We start from the raw sequence: 23332 nt of genomic DNA on the forward strand, positions 1-23332 counted from the left end.
TCTTAAACGGTAACAGCACCTTAACCACATCCCGGTGGAAGGGATGAGCGGGGTTACTGGGGTGAGGGTGGATCGGGGCGGAGGGAAGGAAGTAGCGCAGAGCGTCAGGTGGCGCAGGAGGCGGAGATGGCGCAAGTCGAGAGACGCGGTGGACGCGGACGCACAAGTTCATAGTGGGAAGTTAAGGCGCGAGGAAAAACAGCCGCGTGCACGCTCTTACCTCTTTTAACGGCGCCGTCAGCAGAGGCCGCGTCCGGCTCCTCATATTCCATAACTCTCCCGTCAACACGCCGGGTGGTCGAGCGCACGCGCACACTCTACACACACACACACACACACACACACACACACACACACACACACACACACCACAGACACCTACTAAATCAGTCGGTTTGAACTCATTTAGGTCACAAGGTGACGTGTGAACCGTCGGGCTCCCGCTACCTGTTGCTTCTTCTAGCGCCCGGGCCGACGCAGGCATTTGAAAACGTGCGGTGCCATGTCGCCTCCTCCTCCTCCGCCTCCTCCTCCGCGTCCTCACGGCAGCTCCCGCGACCCGCCGCTCATGTCTCCAGCCCGCAGCGTCCGGTCGCCTCCGCTCTCCGGCAGCACACCTCTTCTTTCGTGTGGTTCGTCCTGATAGAATTTAATGCACCCCCCACCGCTCCCCCCCTCCTCCTCCTCCTCCTCCCCGAGGCAGAAGCAGAAGAGAGGCGCGCGTGCAGCTGGACCAGCCGGCCGTACACGAGCCGCGCGCGCCGCCGCCCCCCGTCCGTGCGCTCCCTGTGCGCCCTCGCCGTCCCAGGCTGGATGGAGTTATGTCACCGGCTGTTATGTAATAGCAGCGGATCGAGTTTTGCTTTTGTAGTGCTCAGTTGAGAAATATAATCCCGTGTTGCTGACAAATTTCCGCCACATGAATGGAGAAAATACAACCCATGGAGGAAACGGGCTCGCGTCCTTCTAGACAACAACGCGGCTAAATGTGCACAGACTAATATTGTAGCTTTGTTGGAAACACCTGTCGAAGGGTGCAAGCGCAGTGTGTGTGTTGCTAAATGGGCAAACAGTCGCGTGCATTGTGCGCCATTTTAACCGAGACTCCAGAGACGCGGAAAAAATGAATAATCCATATGTCTTCTCAGTTTACACCGTGGTGGTAAATCCTCCTCTAAGACACGGAGCTTACTCTGGACTGTGGCACAAGACGAGCATGTGGACATCTGCAAAACAGTCAAAGGAGGTTTTTACATACAAATAACAAGTAAAGGTATTTAGCCTGCCGTATTTTATTATTTCCATTTTTATTCGTGCCAAAGAACTGAGCCAACTGACTTAGACCTCTGGTAGATCCTCATCTACTCGTGTAGGAAATGCACAAGTGAAAATGAGGCCTGGAAATGGACAAAGGTTGCTGTACGTGGTTTTAACTGAAAGTTTAAAGCAACTGCCCCTACTCTGTACCCCCCCCTGCTTCCTCCAGCTAAACTTGACCACATGGCTCTTCAGGGGAAAACAGAAAAAAATAACTGCTCGTGTTCATTTGTCCTGCATCCACCACCCAACACACACACACACACACACACACACACACACACACACACACACACACACACACACACACACACACACACACACACACACACACACACACACACACACTCGCCAAAAGGCTTTTAGAAACTGAGGCAGCATTTCCATCTGCACTGTTCTGAGGTTGAAGTGTGAGGGGCCCACAGAAGACCACCAGGCCTGAACTGTGATGAGCCCATACACTCAGAAACCACACAGACCAGAACGTACTGCACGAGAAGCCACGGTAAATGCAGTTAAATGTGTGCTGACAAACGTCACTGTACAAAGCGCTTTATTTCATCTCGTGTAATAAAGCATGTGCAAAAAATTCATTTCACTTTGTTTTGTTAGCGCAGCTGGTAGAGGTTCACATGCAGTGGAAATCAAAGAGCACATTGGTCTCAGTCAGTGCAGCGTTTGTGTGAGCGCAGCTTTAAATAGAGCTGTATATGCTTCAGGTGTCTGTGATATGTGTGCCGTTTTAGCATCGTGGTCTGCAGTAACTGCCAGAGCAGCGCTGATCTGTGTGATGTGGACAGTGTTACTTATTATGGCAGACTGTGGCGACAGCTAAAAACCTGTTCAAAGTGCCAAAGCGAATCAGACACACAAGCCCGTGAACAAGGTGGAAAGTGTTATAATGAGGATCAGGCGTGTGAAGCTCTTTATTTCAGATCATCACATTATTGCTGTGCACAAATTCACACCTTATGAAGTATAACCACATCTAAGGTGAAGCAAAAGATAATCACCCACAACTGGAAATCACAACTAAAGTGTGAGTCAGTCAGTTTAGAGAAAAAAAATATTTAATTGTTTCATATAATTTTTTGGGTTAACATAAGGAAAACAAATGCATACAAGTTAAGAAAAGCAGCTTTTGTCTTTCTGCCTATTTCTATTCCCCATTTTTGGTCAGAATATATAAACATAACAATATTAGTATGAAAAGTGAACAGCTAACTCATTTAGTGACAGACAAATCTTACAGCTTGTAAAATCTATAAAATACTCAGAAGGTTTTACTGGAGATACTGTAATATTACTACAGTACATATATGCCACATTTTGAGCAATAGCTTCACCCAAAAGGCCCCAGTGTTAGATATAACTGCTAAATTTATAATAAATAAATTTAAATTTTAAATATGGTTAGAGCATATACTGTTGATCTGTTAGTGATAGGAGAGGTAGTGACGTGGAGACACTTCACAGAACGTTGGCTAGTGACGGCATAACGTTCAGAGGACATGGATGAAAACGTGGGGTTTGATAAAAAGGCAACACTGTCATATACTGGCACATAAGTGCAGTACATTCCTACTTCAAACCAAACATGCACTCACACATTCACTCTCACACAAGGCTGCTGTCTTTGTGCCGTCACCCTCCCAGCAGTAGGTGGCTGATGCTGATAGACACGAACAGGGCTGCACAAGGCGTAAAACAAGCGACAGTTACATTCACAATGACGAAGAGCGGATATGTGGCCAGCTACAAACTGTACAAGCAAACGTATCAAAATGTGCGTTACCTGTTGCTTCTGTGTGCAGTTTGGAACCATCCGTACTGGTTACTTTACATGAAATATATGTTTTTTTGCCTTCTTTCCTATCCAGAGTGGACTCAATTAACACTGTACTTCCAAGTGGGATGGGGCTAGAGACAAAACAGAACGGTTGGGAGAAAATGATCATGAATGATAATAGTGATACAGTATAAGATGTCAGTTAGCACCAACAAAAAACAAAAAGACCTAATTCATTCTGGTACCTTCGGTAGTTGATGTTGAGGTTGGCAGTCATAACTGGTTCGCAGAGTTGAGAAGCGTGAGTCCCTGTCACTGTATCTATCATGGTGGCTATTGCCCCCCCATGGACATGTCTGAAAACACAAAACAGTCCATTATACACCAAAACACCCTTGCGTGTTTGTTAGAGTTTGAAGCCATAATACTAATATAGAAAATGAATGAACGAATGAATTAATGAACGAATGGACGGATGGATGGATCATCAACATGTAGCCATGCAGTAAAACATACGCTAGGTAATATTAGTGTTGCTCACACTGGAAGCAAGTACAGAAGAGTACACAGACACAGACAGTAATCTCACCCAGGTGGTCCCTCCAGGAGGTGTCCAGCCTGGAGAATGCACACACACCTCTGCTCCTCTTTGTTAACGAACAGGACGTACTCAAAAGCTGCCCCTGGGTTCCTCATGTTCCGGGTGAAAAGACGAGCTTTTGACTGGATAATCTTGCTAAGATACACTCCACCTGATTAAAAACACACATACAGTACACAGTCAGCAGCTGAAAGTTTATATAGCAAACAAACTGTACCATAAAGGGATGGTGTTGTTTCAAATACTAATAGAACACTTTTCACTAACAGTGGAAAAAAACCCAAAAAGGCACAATTTAAAGAAACATCGCAGAGACATTTATACCTGTAGCATACTTTAGGGAACGATTATAGCTTGGCAGTCGTTGCCAAGGCCCTCTCCGCTTCTCTGCCCCCTCTGTCTCCCTCTCACACAGGTTATTGTAAAATTCGTACAGTCGAAGCATTTCTGGGCCCCATGACACGTTTGGCAGGCTGAAATCCCGAGGCTTGGAAGAAAAGGGCAATGGCACCGCCTAGTGAACAGGTAATGGGAAAACCTTGGCTCATACAATTATCTAGGCTAATATCTGAATCATTTCACAATATTGGTTGGTATACTGTACATACAATTACCATATGAAACATTTGCTTGATGGCCACAAAAACACTTTATTGGTTTTATTTATAATAAGAAAATGTAAAAAAGGGACTAAATGATAAAAAGCCAAAACTATGCATCAACATTACAACTGCTTTTATTGCTTTATTTCATTACAAATCATTATTATATGAAGTTGTCTGCTAGCTGTGCAGTTGCTGTTTATTATTACACTTTGTAATGACAGTATTGACAGTGTAACATGGTGACACCCCGCTATCGGTCCAAAACCACGAATAGAAAACTAGTTACATCCATAAAACCGAGCGTCATCTACAGTTACAGAACGCACATCAGGCCGTTGGGTGTCAACAGTTCGGCGCGTCGGCAGCTACTCACGTACCATGGTCCGTAGAGAGGCCGATCTGAGTGAGGCACAGGCGGGAGCCGCCACTGCTGGGAGCGCAGTGATGCTCTGGAAGCCCTTCACTAATCTAGCGAGGCTCCTCGCCATCTCCACACTTGCAAATCAATACACTATAAATAAATGTCAACACGCTTCCTGTGTGTTGAACAAGTACAGCAATATAACTGACGATGTCACTGAAACTGCTACCAGCTACTTTGGCTAGCGACTATCAGCTGATACCGTAAAGATAAACAACTGGGGTCGTAGTAAACACGGAGCTGCTTTAACACGTTGCGTGGTTGTGTTTAACTGTATCACAAAACAAAGGTATGCCCTGACATAAGCTGCTGTCATTGTTTTACTCCCGCACCGGTGACTTTCATGTGTCATCAACTTCCGGCACGAGTGTTTCCAGCCGCTTCTTCGGCTCACGTGCTTCACACTAAGCACCGTGATTGGCCGATTCTTCGGGTGCGTTTCATGGCTGATGGCATCAACTTGTCAAAGGCATTTACTGCCACCTTCTGGTCTGGAGTGTTCTACGGTACATAAAGAAACTAAATGAACTTGAAACTAACGCTAAAACTGTGATACAAATAAATCTTAACTTTTATATTACAATTAAAAATAGCTTTATTAATTCCATCTTTTGGTAACTAAACTGTATTTTGATTTTATTTTTCACGTAATAATGAAAACATGCAGAACTGGTTACTCACCCTACCTGAATAGTCAGCGTTTTTTTTATTTTCCACAAGGGGGCGATAAAGAACCATCTGAATAAGCTTTGTGTATAAACGATGAAATTAATAAATCCAAATGTAATAGTTGTATTAGATTTGTTTAATGTATGTATCTATGTAAGCAGAAGAACAACAGAACGTTTGAACAAGATAACATTTTATTTTAAACCATGCACCACGAATTTGAGATTTGTTTTACCTGAAAATAATTTAAAAAAATAAATAATAAATACTTTTGGAAATGTATTTTTGAGTTTGTAGAGCCCCTTTACGTTGCAGCTCATGTACTGATATCATGGTCCCATGAAGCAGAAAATTATTGAGCCACTCTTTATAACTATAATTTAACAACATTTGCACTGTTTTGCAGGTAAGGCCTCTAAAATTAAAATGACGAGATGACCCGCATTTATTTGTTAACTCAGTATCCATGTTTTTATTTATAAAATTATATTCAACCAACCAATAGTAACACAGTAGTAACATTTTAACGTTCATCCACACTCGGCTTATATTTATAATTCACCCTATTAACAAATGCACAGTCTATGGAAATCCAAAACCATTTTTCTTTATGACAACAAAACAAGTTATACAGTAGCCCCCCCATCACATCAATTACATGACAAAGCATGGATCCTCATATTCACATCTTTATGCCATTTTGAAAATGCTCAGTCTGTGTTGAGGTCCTTGACTTGACTGTTTTGATGTTTAAGCTACTGCACACAGCTTCCTGCAAAATTGAGAAAACAATTTTTAATTGCCTTAAATCTTTGTCAAACTCCCATTCATGAGTATCTAAAACAGGTTCTTTCAGAACTTACCGGGCTTCTGCCTTGGTTGTGTCTGCAAAGGCACAAATGGCTTTGTCTCTGTCCAAAATCTGTTGTTTCAAACTCTGAATTTCTTGTTCTGCCTTCTTTTTAGCGTCTGACTGTTCAGCTGAGGAAGTCGGAGAATAACAATTAAATAAATGTATGGTTTCTGACGCCAGGTCTAGTCTTACAGGGATCTAACCCTAAAACACGTAGTCATGCAGTGGTCTAAACAGGCATGTGCAGTTAGAGAAAGTCTTCTTTGTCTCAGCTTTGGATTGGCTTCTGTCAACAGAAGCATATTTAACTACATACACAGCAGCTGCAAATCAAAAGCTTCCTTACTCTGGAGTTCGTTCAAGGCCTCCTTCATACTGGTCTTCTTCTTCTCGGCATCTGCCTAATAAAGCAATAATAACGCAAGACAGTAAGGCTCAGGATCAACCCAAACAAATACGGACCCTGCTTTCCCAACCAACATTATTAGACGTTATTTGTCATAGGACTGATGGACGTGTGCTTCCCTTGCCTTCTCGGCGCTGCAGGTCTTCAGGCTTTTCTCAAACGCCTCTGTTGATTTCACAGTGTCCTGCTTCTTCCTCTTCAGCTGATCCAACTTGGTGTTGGATGACGCCAGGGTTCCTCTCAGCGCTAAGATCTTGTCCTTCAGCTGCACTATGGCATCCTCTTTCTTCTTGATCCCGTCCCTCGTGTACAACATGCGGGCCTTCAGATTGCGCAGCTCCAGCTCCTGGCGCACGGCCTGAAAGACCATGACCAGCACCACAGCCATGCTGAGGCTGAGCAGGGCGATCTGGAGCTTCATGTCGTCGGGGGGGGGGCTGAGGCGACGAAGGACGCCAGATAGAGTCGACTGCTGCCGATCGCTGCTGCTGCCGCTGCCTCTGCGCGAGCGCTTCCTGGACCCGGTTCCGTCCGAGGCTGTGCGCAACCTGCTTTACCTGCTCTGCGGGCTGGGCGTGACGAGCCACCTGCGTCCTACCGTCTCCTGTTGGCACGCACGTCATCCGTGAGCGTGCGTTTGTCTGTTTGCATCGCGGTTAATATGCCTCTTGTGTGAGTGTGTGTTTTTAATGACCTAGTATTAAATAAGACGAGGCATAACGTCAAGCCTCTTTAATCATTGAACAAAGGATAGAGCGCAATTTGTACCGTGTTTCTGAGTTCCCCCTGGCCAATAAATGCTGCTTTTACTTCCTTATATACGGTAACGGGTGGAATTATTACAGTACATCAATTTGAATACGAATCTACTTCACTTTGATGTAAATTAACAGTATAAAACCTTATAATAATACAAAATCTCTGGGACAGAGCAGGTTTTCCCAGGTGAGAGGGCAGGAAGAGGGCGTGTTATAAAGACGGACCAGTGGAATGCTGCGGAGAATGAAGCAACAATCCAAACACTCAGGTGAGTCGATCGATCTGCAGACCAGGAAACGCACAGCTCTGCGCGCAGGGAGGTCTGACGCTCAAAGGCGCATGGACGCTGAAGACGCCCGTCCTGTCACACCTGTAGGAGCACCGTTCCTCGTCCACGCAGAACCACCGCATCACATTCAAAAGGACTCGGGGGGAAAAAAAGAAGGGGAAATGAAGCTCCAGATATTGGTACCGGTGGCGATACTTCTTTGTGTCGCGTTGTTTGTGCTCATAAAAGTGCGCAAAACCGAGGTGGACATGGAAGCGAAGCGCAGCAGGTTTCAGAACACCAAGCTGCGAGTGACCGACGACGTGCTGCGGGAGTACGAGAGCGACAAGGTGGAGACGCAGAAGAGGCTGGATAAGGTCGCAATTGACAGCAAGACGCTGGAGGACGAAGCCAACAAGCTCAAACAGAAGGCGGATGAGGCGAAGGGCAAAGCGGACGCGTGCCAGGGCAGCAAGGTGGGTGGAAAAGACCATGCGTTGATAAACAGTCATTTGTTTCATCCTCATGAAAAGGGAACTGGCCGCTGGTTCACATGAACATGATCCACGTTTAAGGCGCTTGTGCGCAATGGCAGCTCCGGCCGTTTGGACTAGAACATTTTACCTGCGCTTCCCGACAGGGAGCGACTTTAACCCCTTCCAAGGATGCCGATTTACATGTGCGAGTCAAACCTGGCGGAGAACAAATCAGCACCTGCTAGAAAAACAGGCTTTTCTTGCACCGCCGCCGACAGACGCTGCACCGGTAAAGCGCAGCAACAGGGCGCAGTGCGGCCTCTGTATAATGTGAATGCAACTTCTTTCTTTAATTGTTTGTCTGATATTTATTACTACTGAGGATGGATCAAAATGTGCCCCCACACAGTAAATGGTCAACATTCATGACTCCGTCAGATCATTTTCTTGCAGCAGCTCGGATTTGCATTTCCTGTTCATGCCCATTATTTCCACCCCTTTATAAAGAGATTGTACAGGGCCGATAGAGGCTTCAAAGGCCATTATAAACCTTGTGAGAGATGACGTGAAAGGGATCAAGTATTTGAATGTTTAAAGGTTCTAACGTGAACCTGTTGACGTGCAATATGCTGCCTGCAGACCCTTTTATTAAGATTAGATATTTACCACTGAATTCCAACCAGAGTTGCTGACAAATACGTTTTCTTTTTTAGAAATCTGGAGTTGATGAAGCGGCAAAAGTGGAGACACAACTCAACACTCTCAAAGGTAAGCGCTGTGCAGGAAAGGTGGTTGTTTCATCATTCATTTATCACAGCATTTCATAATCATACCGACACTGATGATGAGATGTACTGTAGTTAAACCAGTCGTTTTTAGATTCTAATAATATTCCAAGTGACCCATCTTTTAACTATATACTAAATAAACCTTAGCATGTGGGCACAACAAACACATTCTTTCTTTTCTTTAATTCCACATGTCATTTAAAACAGCTGAAACAAATAAAGAAAAAGAGAAGTGGGCGAAAGAGGTGGAAACGCTAAAACAGTCACTGAACAGCCGGAGCCCAGTGTGTGACTTTTTAAAGCCAGACGCTCAAGCAGGGAGGTACGTTAACTCAAAATGTATCAAGACTTTAAGCATTTTACTTTGAATTCACATTTTTATTATTGAACTTTATCTTGAAGCAAACTGTGCGCCGTTGAGGGGAAGAAAGAAGAGCCTAAAAAAGAAGAGCCTAAGAAAGAAGAGCCTAAAAAAGAAGAGCCTAAAAAAGAGGAGCCTAAAAAAGAGGAGCCCAAGAAAGAAGAGCCTAAAAAAGAGGAGCCTAAGAAAGAAGAGCCTAAAAAAGAGGAGCCCAAGAAAGAAGAGCCTAAAAAAGAAGAGCCTAAGAAAGAAGAGCCAAAAGCTGGGGCACCTAAAAAATAAGAGCCTGGAAAATCTTCTAAGAAGACGTGAAGTATTTAAAACTATCCAGGGTTCACTGGGTCCATGATACGTGTGGCATTAAAAGAACATTTTAGAGAGATGAGTCATGGGACATGTGTCCTTTAATGCAACATGATGCGTTCGGGTGCAGGGCATATGTTGGTGGGTGTAACACATATTGAATGAGAGGGTTCTGTTTTATATTTTGTGCTAGTGTCAAGAGGTCATTGACATTTGTGGTAAGTGCCTGTACTGTAACGGGAGTGTGGCCTGAAACACCTGGAGCTCTCAGCCTCATGGTGCCCGTCACCAGCTAAAGCGCCTCCTGCAACATGTCTGCCATAAATGAGGTTTGAAGAGAGTGGCACAAAGGTAATTCACAACCATGAGCTAACTTTGCCCCTGACATGAATGTTCTGACTCTGTAACTTAAATAAAGGTTTTGATAACATAATAAATAAAAAAATGGCCATCTATACCATTAGGTATGAGTTTTTATGTTTTATAAAATGTTTAAAGCAACAGCATAAGCGATGTTGTGCACATTCTCATTTGGTTCAACAGGACATAGTTTACCGTAAACTAGCTTTGCCAGTCTGGAACTACACCCATTTTGATTCAGGTAGGCTTTTAATAAAGCTATGCAGCACAATGGGCCTCGGCGTTTCCATGTTGCAACTTTGTGGCATTTGAGAAATCCAAAGAAACAAGTATGTCCAGAAGTCACACCACAGGCGACATCCTCCGTCTGTGCCCAGTGGCCACTGGGCCCAAATGCATTTCATATTTTTACACTAAATCTGTTCCTTCAAGCTGAATCAGCGAATGTCCCACACAACCAAGTGTGTGTCTCTGTGCCACACACACCCTCTATTGTTTTCAAGGAGCGGACACTGAGCATATACACCACACACAATGATCTGGGTGTAGGTCCTAACAGATGCGCAGTTATGAAACTGCCCGGTATCCTGGTTGCTCAGGTAATGATTGTTGTAAGCAAACCCAGCGCGGCGTGAAAAGGATGGAGGCAAATATGTGTTTTCTTTATTGTATACTGATAAGACTGACAATACAGGCAAAACGTGTCAGATGAGTAAAGGTGAATGTCAAACAGCAGCACGTCAGAGTTAGTGTCATGTTGCATGTTAGTACCAATTAAACACAAAGAGCAGGTATTGAATAATCATTGTTAACCACGTCTGTGTGTGTGTGTGTGTGTGTGTGTGTGTGTGTGTGTGTGTGTGTGTGTGTGTGTGTGTGTGTGTAAGCACCATCCAGTCATACTTTACTTTTTCGTCCTGGTCAAACTCTACACATGCAGATATTTTTTGTAATATTTGTGCTGTGTGTTATTGTTATTGTGTTGTTGTTCCAGACATATATGTTTATTTAGAAGTACTTTGGCAGCAGTTTATTATAGGATTAAACATTACATTAAACATTACAGGGACATGTTTTTGCAAATATTCGATTTGTTGCTAAATATGTGCGTGAAACAACATGACACGTAGACTGAAGGTTAATTCTTTTTTTGTTTGATGTTACTGTCATTTCTTTTTCACTCACACTTCGCTCCATCTGTTGAAGATTAGAAAACTGCCCGCAGGCTGACAATTAGACCATTATTCTGCCCCAATAGGCTCACAAGGTCATCGCCGTACAGGAAAGACAGGACAGGGCAGTCAGCCTGACGCTTGTCACAGACCAGAGCAGCGCTTTCTAACCGGATGTGGTATTAATTAAGTGTAGTTAGTCCAACATTGTGTTGGTTAATGTGTGTAACTGCAGAACTACTGTATCAGTAAATGTGAAATGCTCCTCCTCATACTGTACATCCTGCTAGAAAGTACTTTTCCCTCTCATACTGTCACTTTATTTTTGTATTTCCTGCTTCCTGCTGATTAAAAATTAAATCTCCTCCTATCTACATGTGAAAATGAATTTTACTGTTTCAGCCATAAACAGTATGCGGCTGAAGATGTGCTACTGTAGCGTCTCCCACTCGAGGTCACCTTCACCACGCATGTCGTGTTTAACATTGATTTTACGTTATGAACCCATCACGCTAGATTGATGATAACTTTATGTTTCATATCTGCCTTGTTGGGCGAGTGCTTCTGATGTCTGACATTTCTGCATCTGTACTTCACACATCTGTTATTGAGATGTTAAGTTAACATCAGTAGTAGTCGCATCCCACTATATTGTACCAGTCTGGAAAGAGAGTTATTCCATATTTAACAGCTATGAGGAAAACACTACCCACGCTTTCCAGAGAAAGTTTAATTTAAATGTTTTTGCGTGTTCAACTCTTTAGTTTTGAGGATGCACAGTTTTAAAATTGTACAAGTTTAGTATCTGCATATAAAACCTAGTAGTCAGTGCTTAGTGACATGACCGTCATGCGTTCACGTTCGTCCTCCCTACAGGCAGTAACTGAAAGTTATTTGATCTGCATCTGTGACTGTGACTGTGAGGGAACTCACAGCAGGATGAACATCACATTTATTGATCAGGCTAATATGGGGAGGAAAGGCTGCAGGCCACAGCAGCTGATCAATACGCCTCTAATTACAAGGGCAGCGTGTGTGTGTGTGTGTGTGTGTGTGTGTGTGTGTGTGTGTGTGTGTGTGTGTGTGTGTGTGTGTGTGTGTGTGTGTGTGTGTGTGTGTGTGTGTGTGTGTCTCCAAACTCACAGGGTTGTGTATATAAACGCCGTCCCCGTGAAGGATTGCTCACACCCTCATACACGCAGACCCCGGCGGTTTGTGATGAATGAACTTTGACTCGGTTCGCGCTGGCGGGACTCAGCAGCACGTCTGGACGAGGAGAGCTGGTAGGTGAAGCTGTCGCTGCATTTGCATGCGATGTTGGACCTGCTGAGAGTAAGTGTGAGAAGTTTTGTCTTGTAAATATGGTCTCTGCTTTTCTTTGCTTCCCTGTTCACTGTTTCCCGTCAAGCCTGAGTCGAGGAGGCCATCTGTCAGGTGAGTTCAGCTCAGGGCCTTGACTTCTGCCATTCTTCTCTTAGCTGGACAGGTTTTTCAGGTTCTGACACATGTAGCTATGCTGTAACTGACACAAACAGCCTTCTACTAATATTTGCCACTGCTTTGTCACTTCATGCTACAGGTTCTTTTAGTCCCCTGAGGCTCTGACCCGCCAGAGGCTGTGTGATATGTTTGATATTCGGTTGTTCTTGTGCTTCATCATGTCAACTAAATATCAGACATATTCCTACAGAGTCTGGCACTGACGTCTGATCACTGTGTTGCAGCTGGGAAAAAAATTTAAAGGAAATTGTGCAGGTAACTAAATAAATGTCATTGTAGTATTATAATGAAAGTTTTAGTTGAAGTTGTTGATTATGTTTTTTTTTAATTATTTTTTTGTTACGTAAATCTCTTTCAAACCAATACACAATACACACACACACACACACACACACACACACACACACACACACACACACACACACACACACACACACACACACACACACACACACTGTAAAATGTTTCTTACATCTTGTAATTACAGAATTTAAAAACAGGAAGCATTACTGGCAGCCTGAAACAGTGTCACCTTTTGAACCTCCTGAAAAATGTTTGTTTGCATATTTTTTTAATAATAATGCACTAATAATTACTTTGTAAGTCAGTTCAGCACATAAATAAAGCCTGATGGATGAACTTCCTCTACAGTGGCTCATTACGTTCTCTGATTTTCATTCCTGACTTATTGCGTCAAACCTTTTAGTTCTACAGCATGCCTCAGTTACTATTTTTATGATTGAATTAATTTATTGTACATAAAGAGAACGTTTTGCTAATTACATTTTATTATGTAACTGTCTATTTTCTACTGAAGCATATTAAGTTACACTCTAATGCGCCTAAGCCTGTTGGACATCAATGTGAGTAAAACTCAGTTCACTGAAAATACAACTGCAGAAAAATATGTCTTACTTTCACTTTAGAACTAGATGGACCAAACACTGCAGGGTTGATCTGGGGTGCATTGTGTCACAAAATGTGTTTATCACTGTTTGAACCATTCTGAACTGCAAGAACCTGGATAACAGGCCAAAGAGGAGCACAGAGAGGATCATGTGTTTACTGCGACACTAGAGGGCGTCAGGGCTAAACCTATGACCCGGTGCAGGTCTAATTCAGGGCCTGAATCATTCAAGGCCTCCATCATGCGGATTCACTTGGGATACAGTAACAACATATATATATACAGTATATGCACAGTGTGAGATATGAGATCACGTAGCTTAGTCTCTAAGCAGTAAAATCTCTTCAGAAGCGATGTGCACGTGCATGTGCATGTGAACCTGAGGGCATGTTATCAGAGGACTCAGGGTGGTTTATTCAAACAAATCCCAGCATAAACAAGGAAACGCTGAAACCATTCACTAAAACAAATGATCCTTTAGAACTGAACACACACACACACACACACACACACACACACACACACACACACACACACACACACACACACACACACACACACTTATATACAAGACGTTTCATTAATTAAAATAACTGAATCATGTAAAACCATTTTTAGGCTCTTGTAATTTGCATGATGCTTCGTTAACGTCGCCATATGAAATTGAATTAACCAACTGATGTGAATTAGCAAATTAAACCAATTTTACCCCCAAAAAATCTGAATTTTGCAGCAAAAACTGATATTTTTTTAATGGGCAAGCTATGCTCCTGGACGCTGGGCAGGGGTCAAAAGTCGTGCACACACATGCTGCTCCTGTGAGGGGCAATAGGCTCCTGGCTGGGTGCTCTATAGACGCTGTCAGTTTGATCTACTGATGGGGTCAAAAGGTGAGCCCAGAGGAAAAACGTTATCTGAAAGAGTGCACACTGTATACTCAAGGGCACAACAGAATATTGTCACCACTGCACAGACTGTATGCATGTGTACAGATATAAAGGAGCAATTAAGGAAGCGAGTGGGCAGCAATAAAAAAGTAGAAACGGGTGCAGGGATGGAGACAGTATAAATATCTGAGACCACAGAGAGAGTGTGTCAGTTCAAGACCGGCTCTGAGAAGAAGGAACGAGGAAAGGAAACGGGAAAAGAGGGTGAATGAGCAAGAGAACCCAGCACAGATGAAAGGTGGGTAACACAGTAAGTAACCTGGCTCCAATCTGGCATTTAGCACTTTGCTGTTATTTACATGCAGACTTTATTTTGCTGTTTTTTCCCAGCGATGGCAAACACACCAGCAGCCGTGGTCTCGTCTGCGCTCCTGTTTCTGAGTGTCGGTGTTCTGTGCTCTTCTGTGCATAACAGTGGGGAGTGCTTCTTCAACACCAAAGGTACTGAGTTAATACAGCATGTGCTGCCTTGTAAACACAACAAAACAACAACTGCAGGTGGAAATTCTTTGCCGTTGCAGCATTTCATAGAAAAAGAAATTTGCTCCACAACGTAGGTTTAATATTGTTTATTGTCTACATATGAAGGAAATAAAACTGCAGGTGCACTAAAAAACACTTGCAAATAATCACAATGAAAATATAGCACGATTCTCATTGTGACTGCTCTCCATTTGTACGGAAGTATTATTTCTGCTTTAAAAGTAAACAATCAGAGATTTTCAGGGATGCAGAAGTCACAGTGATCAATATATTTCTATTCAGGGAGCTGTGAACACATGGGACAGGTGTATGGGATAGGAGAGAGCTGGGTCACTAGTGACTGCTACCAGTGTGTCTGTATGGAGCCGTTTGGAGTAGGATGCTGTGACCAGTAAGTTTTTTTTGCTGTTTTAAAGATATTCCATATTCAACGCCTTCAAAAACTCACTGTCTAATCGGACTCTTCCTACAGTGGTTCTAAACCCGTGGACTATCCAGACTGGTGTGAGATCATTCGCAAACCTGACTCTTGTACTACTGTTGCAGTGATGAGAGTCAATCATAAGCTGCCGTGTCTCTGGGGACGGGAACGCTTTAGACCAGCTGCAGGCCAAGCATGGACATCTGACAATGATCCTTTGTTTTGAGTTCAGCGGTCCAGTCAGGTGTTCATCATTATGTATTTGATTTGTATTTATAAATGTATCGTTAAAATTGTTGCTGACGTTTGTTGCTGATGGCTCAGTTTGTTGTTAATAATTTGATGTTTAATAAACTTCAGCCCATGTTCAGTTTCTGGCTTTGTTGAATTAGATAATGCAAAGTACTGATACCTGACAGATGACATAAAACACTTTGTTAATTTGACTTATTCCAGAACTTTGGACTTTTTAAATGCAAACCATAGATTTACCAGCAACAATACACTTCAACACTGTACTGTTTCAGCAAATATAGTTATTTAAAATAAGGTAGCAAAACAAATTAGAGTGCATATTATAATTATAATTATTCATATTACATTATCATATGTATCACATGTATTACAAAATTAACTGAAAAGGTCAAAGTTCACTTCTATATGAAAAAAATATCAGTTTTTTTTCTGCCAATGCCTTGAAATCGAGACTTTTATTTTGAAACGGTAGCTGCGTCGCTGTGTTTGTACGTCACTCGGTGGCGCGCTGTGAGTCCACCTTGTTGATTTCTGTTATCTGTGTACGTCTAGCGGCGTTAAATGAGGCCTAAAATCTGCCTTGCTGTGGATTTAAATTAACGCAAAATGTGGATATTGACATCGCTGCAGCCCGGAGGTAACATCTGTCACAGCTTTAAGCTAGTTTAAGGGTTTTACGCGAAGTTAGCTAGCTTTATGATCAAAACAAGTAACGCTCTGCTTGAAGTGTGGTTTTTTTGCGATGGTTGACTGTAAGTTGTATAAAACACATGTTTGGTAAAAACCACTTAAGCGGTAATTAAGATGTGTTTGTGTAACTGATAGTAACGCTTTTGTCAAACAGTCATTGAATGTCTATTAGTTGTTAGTAGTTTTGAGGTAGTAGGTTTAGGCTTTGTGGGTGTCTTCTAAATAAAGTAACTTCACCTATTAGGTTTCTATTTTGAAACTGAAACTTAGACCCGAAAGTTAGTTATAATACCTTGTTATAACAGCACAAGTCAGTAGCTTGTTGTTGAGTTTGCATTAAATGAGTCATAGCTCACTCACTCACTCACAGGTCAGAGCCACCACCTCCTCTCCAGTAAAGATTACATAGTAGGCCGCAAGAACTGTGACATCCTCTTACCTAATGACCAGTCCATCAGCAGAGCTCACGCTGTGGTCACTGCTACCGACCAGGTGAGAGGAGCTGATGTGCTGACAACACAGCACATTCTATTCTTTAGAGCATATTGTACAACGTACTGTAGCTTTGAGTAAGGAAAGTAGTATAATTTCATTTGTATAATGCTGTCAAAGCGTATAAAAAATGTTAAAGTTACTCACTATCTGTAAATGGCTGGTGGTAAAAAAGATGCACCTTAGTTTCATTACTTTCACAGTGATTTGGATGTTATCTGTTTCTAGACAAGGCTGCAGTCTTTCTGTTTAATTGGTGGATTTTTTGTTGCTTTTAGACCCTCACTGTTAAGGACACCTCAAAGTATGGCACATTTGTCAACAGTCAGCGTGTGGAGACGGACACACCAGTAAATGTGTCAGTCGGAGACATTGTCACATTTGGAGTGTTTGACAGCAAATTCAGGTGTGTAACAGAAACACGACGTGGTTGTTGTAATTAGCGTGCCAATTTAAATTATGTTCCTCCTGGTTTCCACAGTGTGGATCATCAGAAAACACTTGTTTGCTCCTCATGTTTGGACAACGATGGCAAAGCATCACTCTCTCAGGCGCTGGTGGGTTTGGGTGGAAAGCTGGTCAACACCTGGAGCCAGGACTGCACTCACCTGATCATGCCTACCGTCAAAGTCACCGTCAAGGTCCGGAGCTGACCCTATATCTTTGTTACATTCGTTGTTTGTACCCATGCTGATTTGATTTTTGTTTTCCTATTTAGACAATTTCTGCTCTGCTGTGCTGTCGACCTATTGTGAGGCCAGAGTTTTTCTCAGAGCTCCACAAAGCAGTGCAACAAAAATTACCCCTTCCCAAAGCTGAGAGGTATAAATTCTACTTATCGTCATGTATTCTATACACATGCTACAGTGAACCCAAAATAACCTCATTTTACTGTTTGTTGTTTTAAGTTTCCTCCCTGAGATTGATGAGCCCAGTTTGAATAAAGAGGACGTTAACCTTGGAGTGATTTCAGCTCGGAGACACCTTTTCACCCAAAAGACCTTCATATTCCTCAATGCTAGACAGGTGTGTGTAGTAGTAGCTAGTCACGGAACATAACATCAAGTGAGCAGTTGTAGGGTCTCTGTAGTCAAGAGCCTCTTTCACACATGCACTCCCAACTATGTTTGTTAGATAAATTCAACCATGCAGCATTATCCCTTTGCATGCATTCACACTTAACCTGTTTGATTTCATTAATAATAAAATATCATTAGTCAGTCAAATCGCCCAGTCACTATAAACATACTATAAATAGTCAGGAAACCTCCACATGAACTGACAGTGATAATAAACTGCTGCTCTGCTGTTTCTTGCAGCTAAAGCGTCTGAGTGGTGCAGTAGGTTTTGGAGGTGGCAGCAGTCGGCTGTTGGAGGAGGGCTCTCTGCCCCGGGACCTGCTGGAGTCTCCTCAGAGCTGTGTGGTTGATGTGACAACAGCCAACTCTCAGACAATACTTCCTCCCGCCAGCACAGAGTGGGCAAACTCTGTTAAGAACATTGTTCAAAGGTTTGCTCAGATTCCTATTCTAATGTAAAAGAAGCACTTTGTACTGTTTTTTCAGCAATTCTAGATAACAATTTGTGAACACTTTGCTGGTATTTGTCCTTTTTTACTGACACAGAAAAGGCCTAAGGGTCATCACAGAGTCTGAAATTGGTTTGGCTGCCATTTATGCTTCCTGTGATAAGTACTGCAATCCGTCCAGTCTAATATCAGACACAGGTGACCAGACAGATTAACACTTATTGTGTCTTTCTCTTGTTCCTTTCAGCTTTTTGTCTTTCGTGTGCTTTTGCTTTTGTGCTAACATTTTATACCACTTTGCATTTTAGAGTCAGTACAAAAAGTGAAACCCAGAATCCCAAGTGCTTCCTTGTCACAGACCGCTGCTGTAGAAGAGACGGTTTTACCTGCAGCATCTCAGAACATTACAACATATGCTGTTAACACTGAGCTGTCAGAAGGGTACAGACCAACAGTCAGAGACACATGAATCTTGTCCAAACTTAGCATCAATCCTTTCTCTCTAAAAAATGTGTTCAATTGTACTATATCATAAGGAGGCAGTCGCATGGTGTGACTGAGGTGACAGCAGTAGGAGAAACTCCAGAGAAGAAACAAAAGGAGAACTCCCGTTTGCTTTGTGGAGCCAAACTCACAGCTAAGCCAACAGCCACTCAGTGTGTTGTGGCAGAAACTATGAGTTCATCACTGCGCACAGTTGAAAACACAAACTCACAGAAGAAGAAGCCTGAGTCCAGACTAAGAGGTGAGTGAAGTTCTGATGGGTAGAATTGAGAAATGTCTCAAAAAATTCTCAAATTTTATGCCTACCAGTATACAGTATATCAGTATAACTTTCAAAAAATGTCTTGCAGTTCCCCAATTGCCTACAAGTAAGACCAACGGTGGTATGACAGGTTTCCTACAGAAGCAGTCTCCTCAGAAACAAAAGCTCTCTGCACAAACTTCACCACAAAAACAATCTACTCTGACGAGTTTCTTCCAAGCAGTCAACAAAAAAAGGTAAATATTTGTTGTGACATGGAAGACAGTACAGGTATTTGGCATGTATTTCTAGTTGAAAACTACAAACTTTAATCTGTAAAGTTAATATAAGTGGAATTAAGAAAGACAGCAGTGAAACAGGGAGAGCAAATGTTTGAGCAATAGATAAGTAGAAGTTAAGTTTTGGATCTTGTAGCTTTAACCAACTGAATGTCTGTTTTCTGCCTCCAGACCTCTGGAGGATGAGTGCTCCACAATGTCAGAGCCAAAGCGGTCTTTACTGGAATCATCTATCAGCGTGAAGGCACCAGATACATCGGTCACATCTAAAGAAACATACTCACACTCAGACAAAGTCACTGCTGCAGCCTTACAGACCTCAGTTGAGACAAGAGCTGATCTGTTCACTGGGCGGTCAGACATGACCAGTCACACTCCTCAGGAGGAACCAGGTAGTAGAAAAAGGAAGGATATGGAAGCGGAGATAGAGATGGATGAACTGATGTCGCTTATGTCTGAGGATATGGACTGCTTTGAAGAGCAAGCACAGCTACCAGTTCAAAGTTCGGCTGGACGGAAGCAGCTTTTAAATACTGCAGAGGCTTCTTCTTTAAGCAAGAGACAACGAGTCCACAAAGAAGAAAATGTAACCAGCCAAAAGCCACTGATGAGCCTTGAAAAGGATTCAAGTACCTGTACAAGTAAGGACCTGAGACCAAAACCTGAACAACACATCATCTCCATTAAAGAAGAGCCGGTTCATCTTTCAGAATACGGGGCAGCAAATCCTGATTCCAGTAAATGTCCAGAAAGATCTTCGAACAAAAATAAAGACTTGGAGCTGATTGAAGAAGATAATGATCCATCTTTCATTGAGGTGATCAGAGAGGATCTAATTTCACTGGTCTTTTTTTCTTAAACTTTTGCAATTTATATGCAGTTACTGACTATTACTATTCAACATTCACCCTGTCTATGTAGGATGCAGATCTACTCGAGGCAGATATTTGCCAGCCTAAAGAAGAGACCAAGACTCCTCTGAAACCTGTGACAGTCAAACAGGAGGCACCTGTAAGTCCTGTGGAAAAGTGTGATGCTGTGTGGCTTAGTTTCATGTTTTTGTAAATGTTTGCTGTGTGATAAGAATTCTAGTAAAAAAGCCTGCAAGGCTAGTGTCGTCATTGTAAGCAAAGTGTTCATGCTGCACTTTGATCACTCAGGATCGAACGACTACCAGAGGACCGTGTACTTGTTCTTTAGTCCAGTCAGTAGTTCACCATAAAATTCTATTGTAAGCCAGTAGAAATATTGACTGTTATTTGTGCTTCCTTTTATAGGAGTCACAGATTGATGAGAATCTCCCTAAGAAGCTCATTTTGGTGGAGTTCAGATCTTTAACTGTGGGAGCACCTCCTCGAACCAAACCCAAGCCGTTGCAGAGCAATAGCTATACGAAGAACTTCAAATGTTTCCGCAAGGTCAGACATTGCACTTACTGTACACAACAGGATCACACAGTAGAGTGTGGCTTAAAATTTAAGAGTATTTTATATGAATTGTCTTGTGGTCATGTAGAATCAAGTCCCAGGAGCAGCAGGCTTGTTGCACATCATTGGAGGGTCTGATCTGCTGGTTCACAACAGGGGCAAAAACTCTGATCTGGATGAATGGATGAAAGACGCAGCTGAGGTATGTTTCACTCTGCTTGTGTTGTCTGTTTGGGATGTGTCCGAGACCTCTGTTCATGGTTTGATTCTATTTTTGTTTCAGGAGGAGCGCCAGAGCAGGCAGGATGAGACTGTGGGAGATGACCTCTTCAGGTAAGAAACTGGAACTCATTCCTTAATTCAAATTTTTTATTTAAACCAACTAAGATCTTATTTGAAGGGGACCTAAGAACAGTTGGATCAGCGGAAAATATGATCAAATATAAAACAGCCAAATTAAAAGCCAGTCGACAATTAAGCAGCATCCACGAACAGCACTGTCATAGTTTGTCACTAAGAAGGTAACGTTGAATGTAGATGCAAATTTCAGAAATCAAAAATAATGGTCTAAAGGTTTTAGAGTAATACTCAGAAAATACATTCTGCCTGACTGTTCTGTAGAATTTTTACTTTCTAAACCTTAGGCCTACAGTGTACACTTATCTATATTAAAGATGGAGAGGCTGCACAGCTTTAGTCATCAAAATCAGTTGCAGCAAGTATCATTAACTCAGAGTTGTGGATATGTGGCCTCTGTAGCTTCAGCAAAACCAATCAGGGCCCAGTAAATCTTTCGTCACAGCGGTTACCAAGGTAACCGAGATGATGTAAGCGGGTGCTGCTTCTACCGTGTTTTCTTTGACTAAGCAGAAAAAGACAGTCTGAGATTGATTTTGTGTGTGTGTCAAGGCCGAGCTGTTTGATCACTGAGTCATGCTCAGTCAGTCATGCGTAGCTGGGGAACAGACTCTGCTGCTAAGAAAACAATCCGGTATTTTTTTTGGTAGAAGTATCCAGACGCGGTTTATAGGAAGCATGTTTGCTTTAAGCTGTTCAAACACTTTCCGTGTTTTACAGCACTTAATTTGAGCTGTTTTTATTGTTGGTTCAAAAATGACTCTAAGGACATTGAGGAATGATCCATGAAGAACGTTAAAAGCCCGTTCTGGCATAAACAGACCTGTACGATGACCTCTGCGCGTATGTTTTATAGGTACAACCCCACCAAACTGACGAAAAGAAGATGAAAATGCCCGCAGAAGTATGTCACCCTCCATCATCAACATTTAAAGATCTAGACTCTGGATGTAAGTTCATAAATAGATATGTATAACTGCTAAAGTATGTGTGTTCCTTAATACAGCATCCATTTAAGTCTTCCAAACTGCTGGCAAAAAACTGCTGTGTTTGCCATTCTTCTAGCTGTTCTAGATTTTTTTTTAACTTAAGTAATTTAGCCACTGGCAGCGGGCAATGTAACAAAAAAGTCCTATGTTCAAATGTTTTGCCTTAAAGTTTTTATTTATCAATAATAAAAATATGGCATACAAAACATTAAAAACTCTTCAGTTGTACAGGAGAGCATTACAACTGCTGAAAGCAGCTGTTCCTTCGTTTTGAAGTTAAGACCAAATGTGTTCCCTGGTTTTAGCAGAACTAGAAACTCGAGAGGAATTCAAGTGTTACCATTTCTGAAACAATCGTAGACGAACCAACCCGTCAGGCACTTTGACTTTTCACTGAACCCTTTCACAGTAGTCGTCATGACAAACATCTGGGGCCAGAATAAGTTAGAAAACTACGTGGCCTTCTTACGTCACTTCTGAATCGGTTTCTTCTACCATGCCTTAATGCTCTGCTGACATCTGTCCTTTCACAGCAGCTGCTGCTAGGCAGTCATTTCTTCATTTCGTTCATGTCTACATGCATATATTCAAATTTTTATCTTAAAAACATTTAGAAGTTAGAGAAAAATAGGCTCAAAGAGTAATTAAGCTGAAATTCAACATATGCAACATTTTCACTACTCAGTTGTTACTGTATGTTGTTGTGTTAGTGTAAAGCTAATAATACTATGTAACACTATTTAGCAATGCATTACCCCCAACAATGAATGAACAGTGTAAAAGGAGACCAAAGGAAGAATGGTCCTACACAAACGCCAAGCAGTGCATGAGTAGCTTACAAAAATATCATTGAGTAGGAAAAACACTCCTGACGGCTGGTAAATTACTAATAGGAAGCAATATGTCCAAGGAATATAAAACATTGCTACTGTCACTGTTCATAACCTCAAGCCTCCTAATGGGCACTTTAAACATTTGTGAATGAAGGATTTTATGTTAAACTTGGCTGAAATGCAACAATATTGGTTCAAATCAGCATGATTTGGCAAATCACCTGTAAAGTTAGTTGGCATGTGTCAGGTGAAGAGGGTAAGGTGATCAAACTTGTGTGTCATCTTTTAGAATATTTGAAAATCTTGATATG

General features: G+C 42.3%; 6 protein-coding genes across 6 annotated transcripts in view; 3 read left to right on the forward strand and 3 right to left on the reverse strand.

Annotated features, from left to right (window-relative positions):
* rorc (RAR-related orphan receptor C) overlaps positions 1-664 on the reverse strand; it is a 13406-nt gene extending 12742 nt beyond the window's left edge. Inside the window, 2 exon segments of the mRNA XM_029130169.3 lie at positions 221-317; positions 448-664. Of these exon segments, the coding sequence (XP_028986002.1) occupies positions 221-272 (52 nt within the window). The 5' untranslated portion in view covers positions 273-317; positions 448-664.
* Positions 665-1853: 1189 nt separating this feature from the next.
* them4 (thioesterase superfamily member 4) lies at positions 1854-5126 on the reverse strand. Its single transcript, XM_029130081.3, has 6 exons — positions 4690-5126; positions 4032-4221; positions 3696-3858; positions 3352-3462; positions 3113-3237; positions 1854-3008 (listed from the first exon to the last, which is right to left on the reverse strand). The coding sequence occupies exons 1-6, from the start codon at positions 4798-4800 to the stop codon at positions 2962-2964; spliced, it is 747 nt and encodes a 248-aa protein (XP_028985914.1). The 5' UTR covers positions 4801-5126; the 3' UTR covers positions 1854-2961.
* A 720-nt stretch (positions 5127-5846) lies between these two features.
* On the reverse strand, positions 5847-7195 carry si:dkey-87o1.2 (uncharacterized protein LOC796684 homolog). The gene is made up of 4 exons (XM_041067902.2): positions 6786-7195; positions 6602-6656; positions 6266-6383; positions 5847-6174 (listed from the first exon to the last, which is right to left on the reverse strand). The coding sequence occupies exons 1-4, from the start codon at positions 7080-7082 to the stop codon at positions 6153-6155; spliced, it is 492 nt and encodes a 163-aa protein (XP_040923836.1). The 5' UTR covers positions 7083-7195; the 3' UTR covers positions 5847-6152.
* Positions 7196-7671: 476 nt separating this feature from the next.
* zgc:174935 (uncharacterized protein LOC796019 homolog) lies at positions 7672-10071 on the forward strand. Its single transcript, XM_029130080.3, has 4 exons — positions 7672-8164; positions 8878-8932; positions 9160-9274; positions 9355-10071. Exons 1-4 carry the CDS (start codon positions 7760-7762, stop codon positions 9593-9595), a joined length of 816 nt encoding a protein of 271 aa, XP_028985913.2. The 5' UTR covers positions 7672-7759; the 3' UTR covers positions 9596-10071.
* Positions 10072-14437: 4366 nt separating this feature from the next.
* Positions 14438-15995, forward strand: msmp2 (microseminoprotein, prostate associated 2). Its single transcript, XM_029129942.3, has 4 exons — positions 14438-14740; positions 14833-14943; positions 15268-15376; positions 15458-15995. The coding sequence occupies exons 1-4, from the start codon at positions 14734-14736 to the stop codon at positions 15630-15632; spliced, it is 402 nt and encodes a 133-aa protein (XP_028985775.1). The 5' UTR covers positions 14438-14733; the 3' UTR covers positions 15633-15995.
* A 143-nt stretch (positions 15996-16138) lies between these two features.
* On the forward strand, positions 16139-22403 carry nbn (nibrin). Its single transcript, XM_029129818.3, has 17 exons — positions 16139-16298; positions 16722-16843; positions 17122-17249; positions 17325-17484; positions 17562-17665; positions 17752-17869; positions 18163-18353; positions 18469-18569; positions 18680-18812; positions 18908-19116; positions 19226-19373; positions 19587-20232; positions 20337-20426; positions 20693-20833; positions 20931-21044; positions 21126-21175; positions 22056-22403. Exons 1-17 carry the CDS (start codon positions 16268-16270, stop codon positions 22087-22089), a joined length of 2520 nt encoding a protein of 839 aa, XP_028985651.1. The 5' UTR covers positions 16139-16267; the 3' UTR covers positions 22090-22403.
* Positions 22404-23332: the final 929 nt, after the last annotated feature.

The sequence above is a fragment of the Betta splendens genome, chromosome 16 (genome assembly GCF_900634795.4).
Source record: "Betta splendens chromosome 16, fBetSpl5.4, whole genome shotgun sequence".
Taxonomy (NCBI): Eukaryota; Metazoa; Chordata; class Actinopteri; order Anabantiformes; family Osphronemidae; genus Betta; species Betta splendens.

Bases quoted from the DNA above. Each gene is read 5' to 3' on its own strand.
- them4 (XM_029130081.3), bottom strand. From the start codon at position 4,800: ATGGCGAGGAGCCTCGCTAGATTAGTGAAGGGCTTCCAGAGCATCACT. The intron at 3,859-4,031 runs GTATAAATGTCT...GTTTTTAATCAG, and splicing joins TTCCCTAAAGTATGCTACAG to GTGGAGTGTATCTTAGCAAG. The intron at 3,238-3,351 runs GTACCAGAATGA...TTTTGTCTCTAG, and splicing joins CTCAACATCAACTACCGAAG to CCCCATCCCACTTGGAAGTA.
- si:dkey-87o1.2 (XM_041067902.2), bottom strand. From the start codon at position 7,082: ATGAAGCTCCAGATCGCCCTGCTCAGCCTCAGCATGGCTGTGGTGCTG. The intron at 6,657-6,785 runs GCAAGGGAAGCA...TTGCTTTATTAG, and splicing joins AGACCTGCAGCGCCGAGAAG to GCAGATGCCGAGAAGAAGAA. The intron at 6,175-6,265 runs GTAAGTTCTGAA...TCAATTTTGCAG, and splicing joins ACAACCAAGGCAGAAGCCCG to GAAGCTGTGTGCAGTAGCTT.
- zgc:174935 (XM_029130080.3), top strand. From the start codon at position 7,760: ATGGACGCTGAAGACGCCCGTCCTGTCACACCTGTAGGAGCACCGTTC. The intron at 8,165-8,877 runs GTGGGTGGAAAA...TTTCTTTTTTAG, and splicing joins ACGCGTGCCAGGGCAGCAAG to AAATCTGGAGTTGATGAAGC. The intron at 9,275-9,354 runs GTACGTTAACTC...TTTATCTTGAAG, and splicing joins CCAGACGCTCAAGCAGGGAG to CAAACTGTGCGCCGTTGAGG.
- msmp2 (XM_029129942.3), top strand. The intron at 14,944-15,267 runs GTACTGAGTTAA...ATTTCTATTCAG, and splicing joins GTGCTTCTTCAACACCAAAG to GGAGCTGTGAACACATGGGA. The intron at 15,377-15,457 runs GTAAGTTTTTTT...CTCTTCCTACAG, and splicing joins GGAGTAGGATGCTGTGACCA to TGGTTCTAAACCCGTGGACT.
- nbn (XM_029129818.3), top strand. From the start codon at position 16,268: ATGTGGATATTGACATCGCTGCAGCCCGGAG. The intron at 16,844-17,121 runs GTGAGAGGAGCT...TGTTGCTTTTAG, and splicing joins TGGTCACTGCTACCGACCAG to ACCCTCACTGTTAAGGACAC. The intron at 21,045-21,125 runs GTATGTTTCACT...TTTTTGTTTCAG, and splicing joins GGATGAAAGACGCAGCTGAG to GAGGAGCGCCAGAGCAGGCA.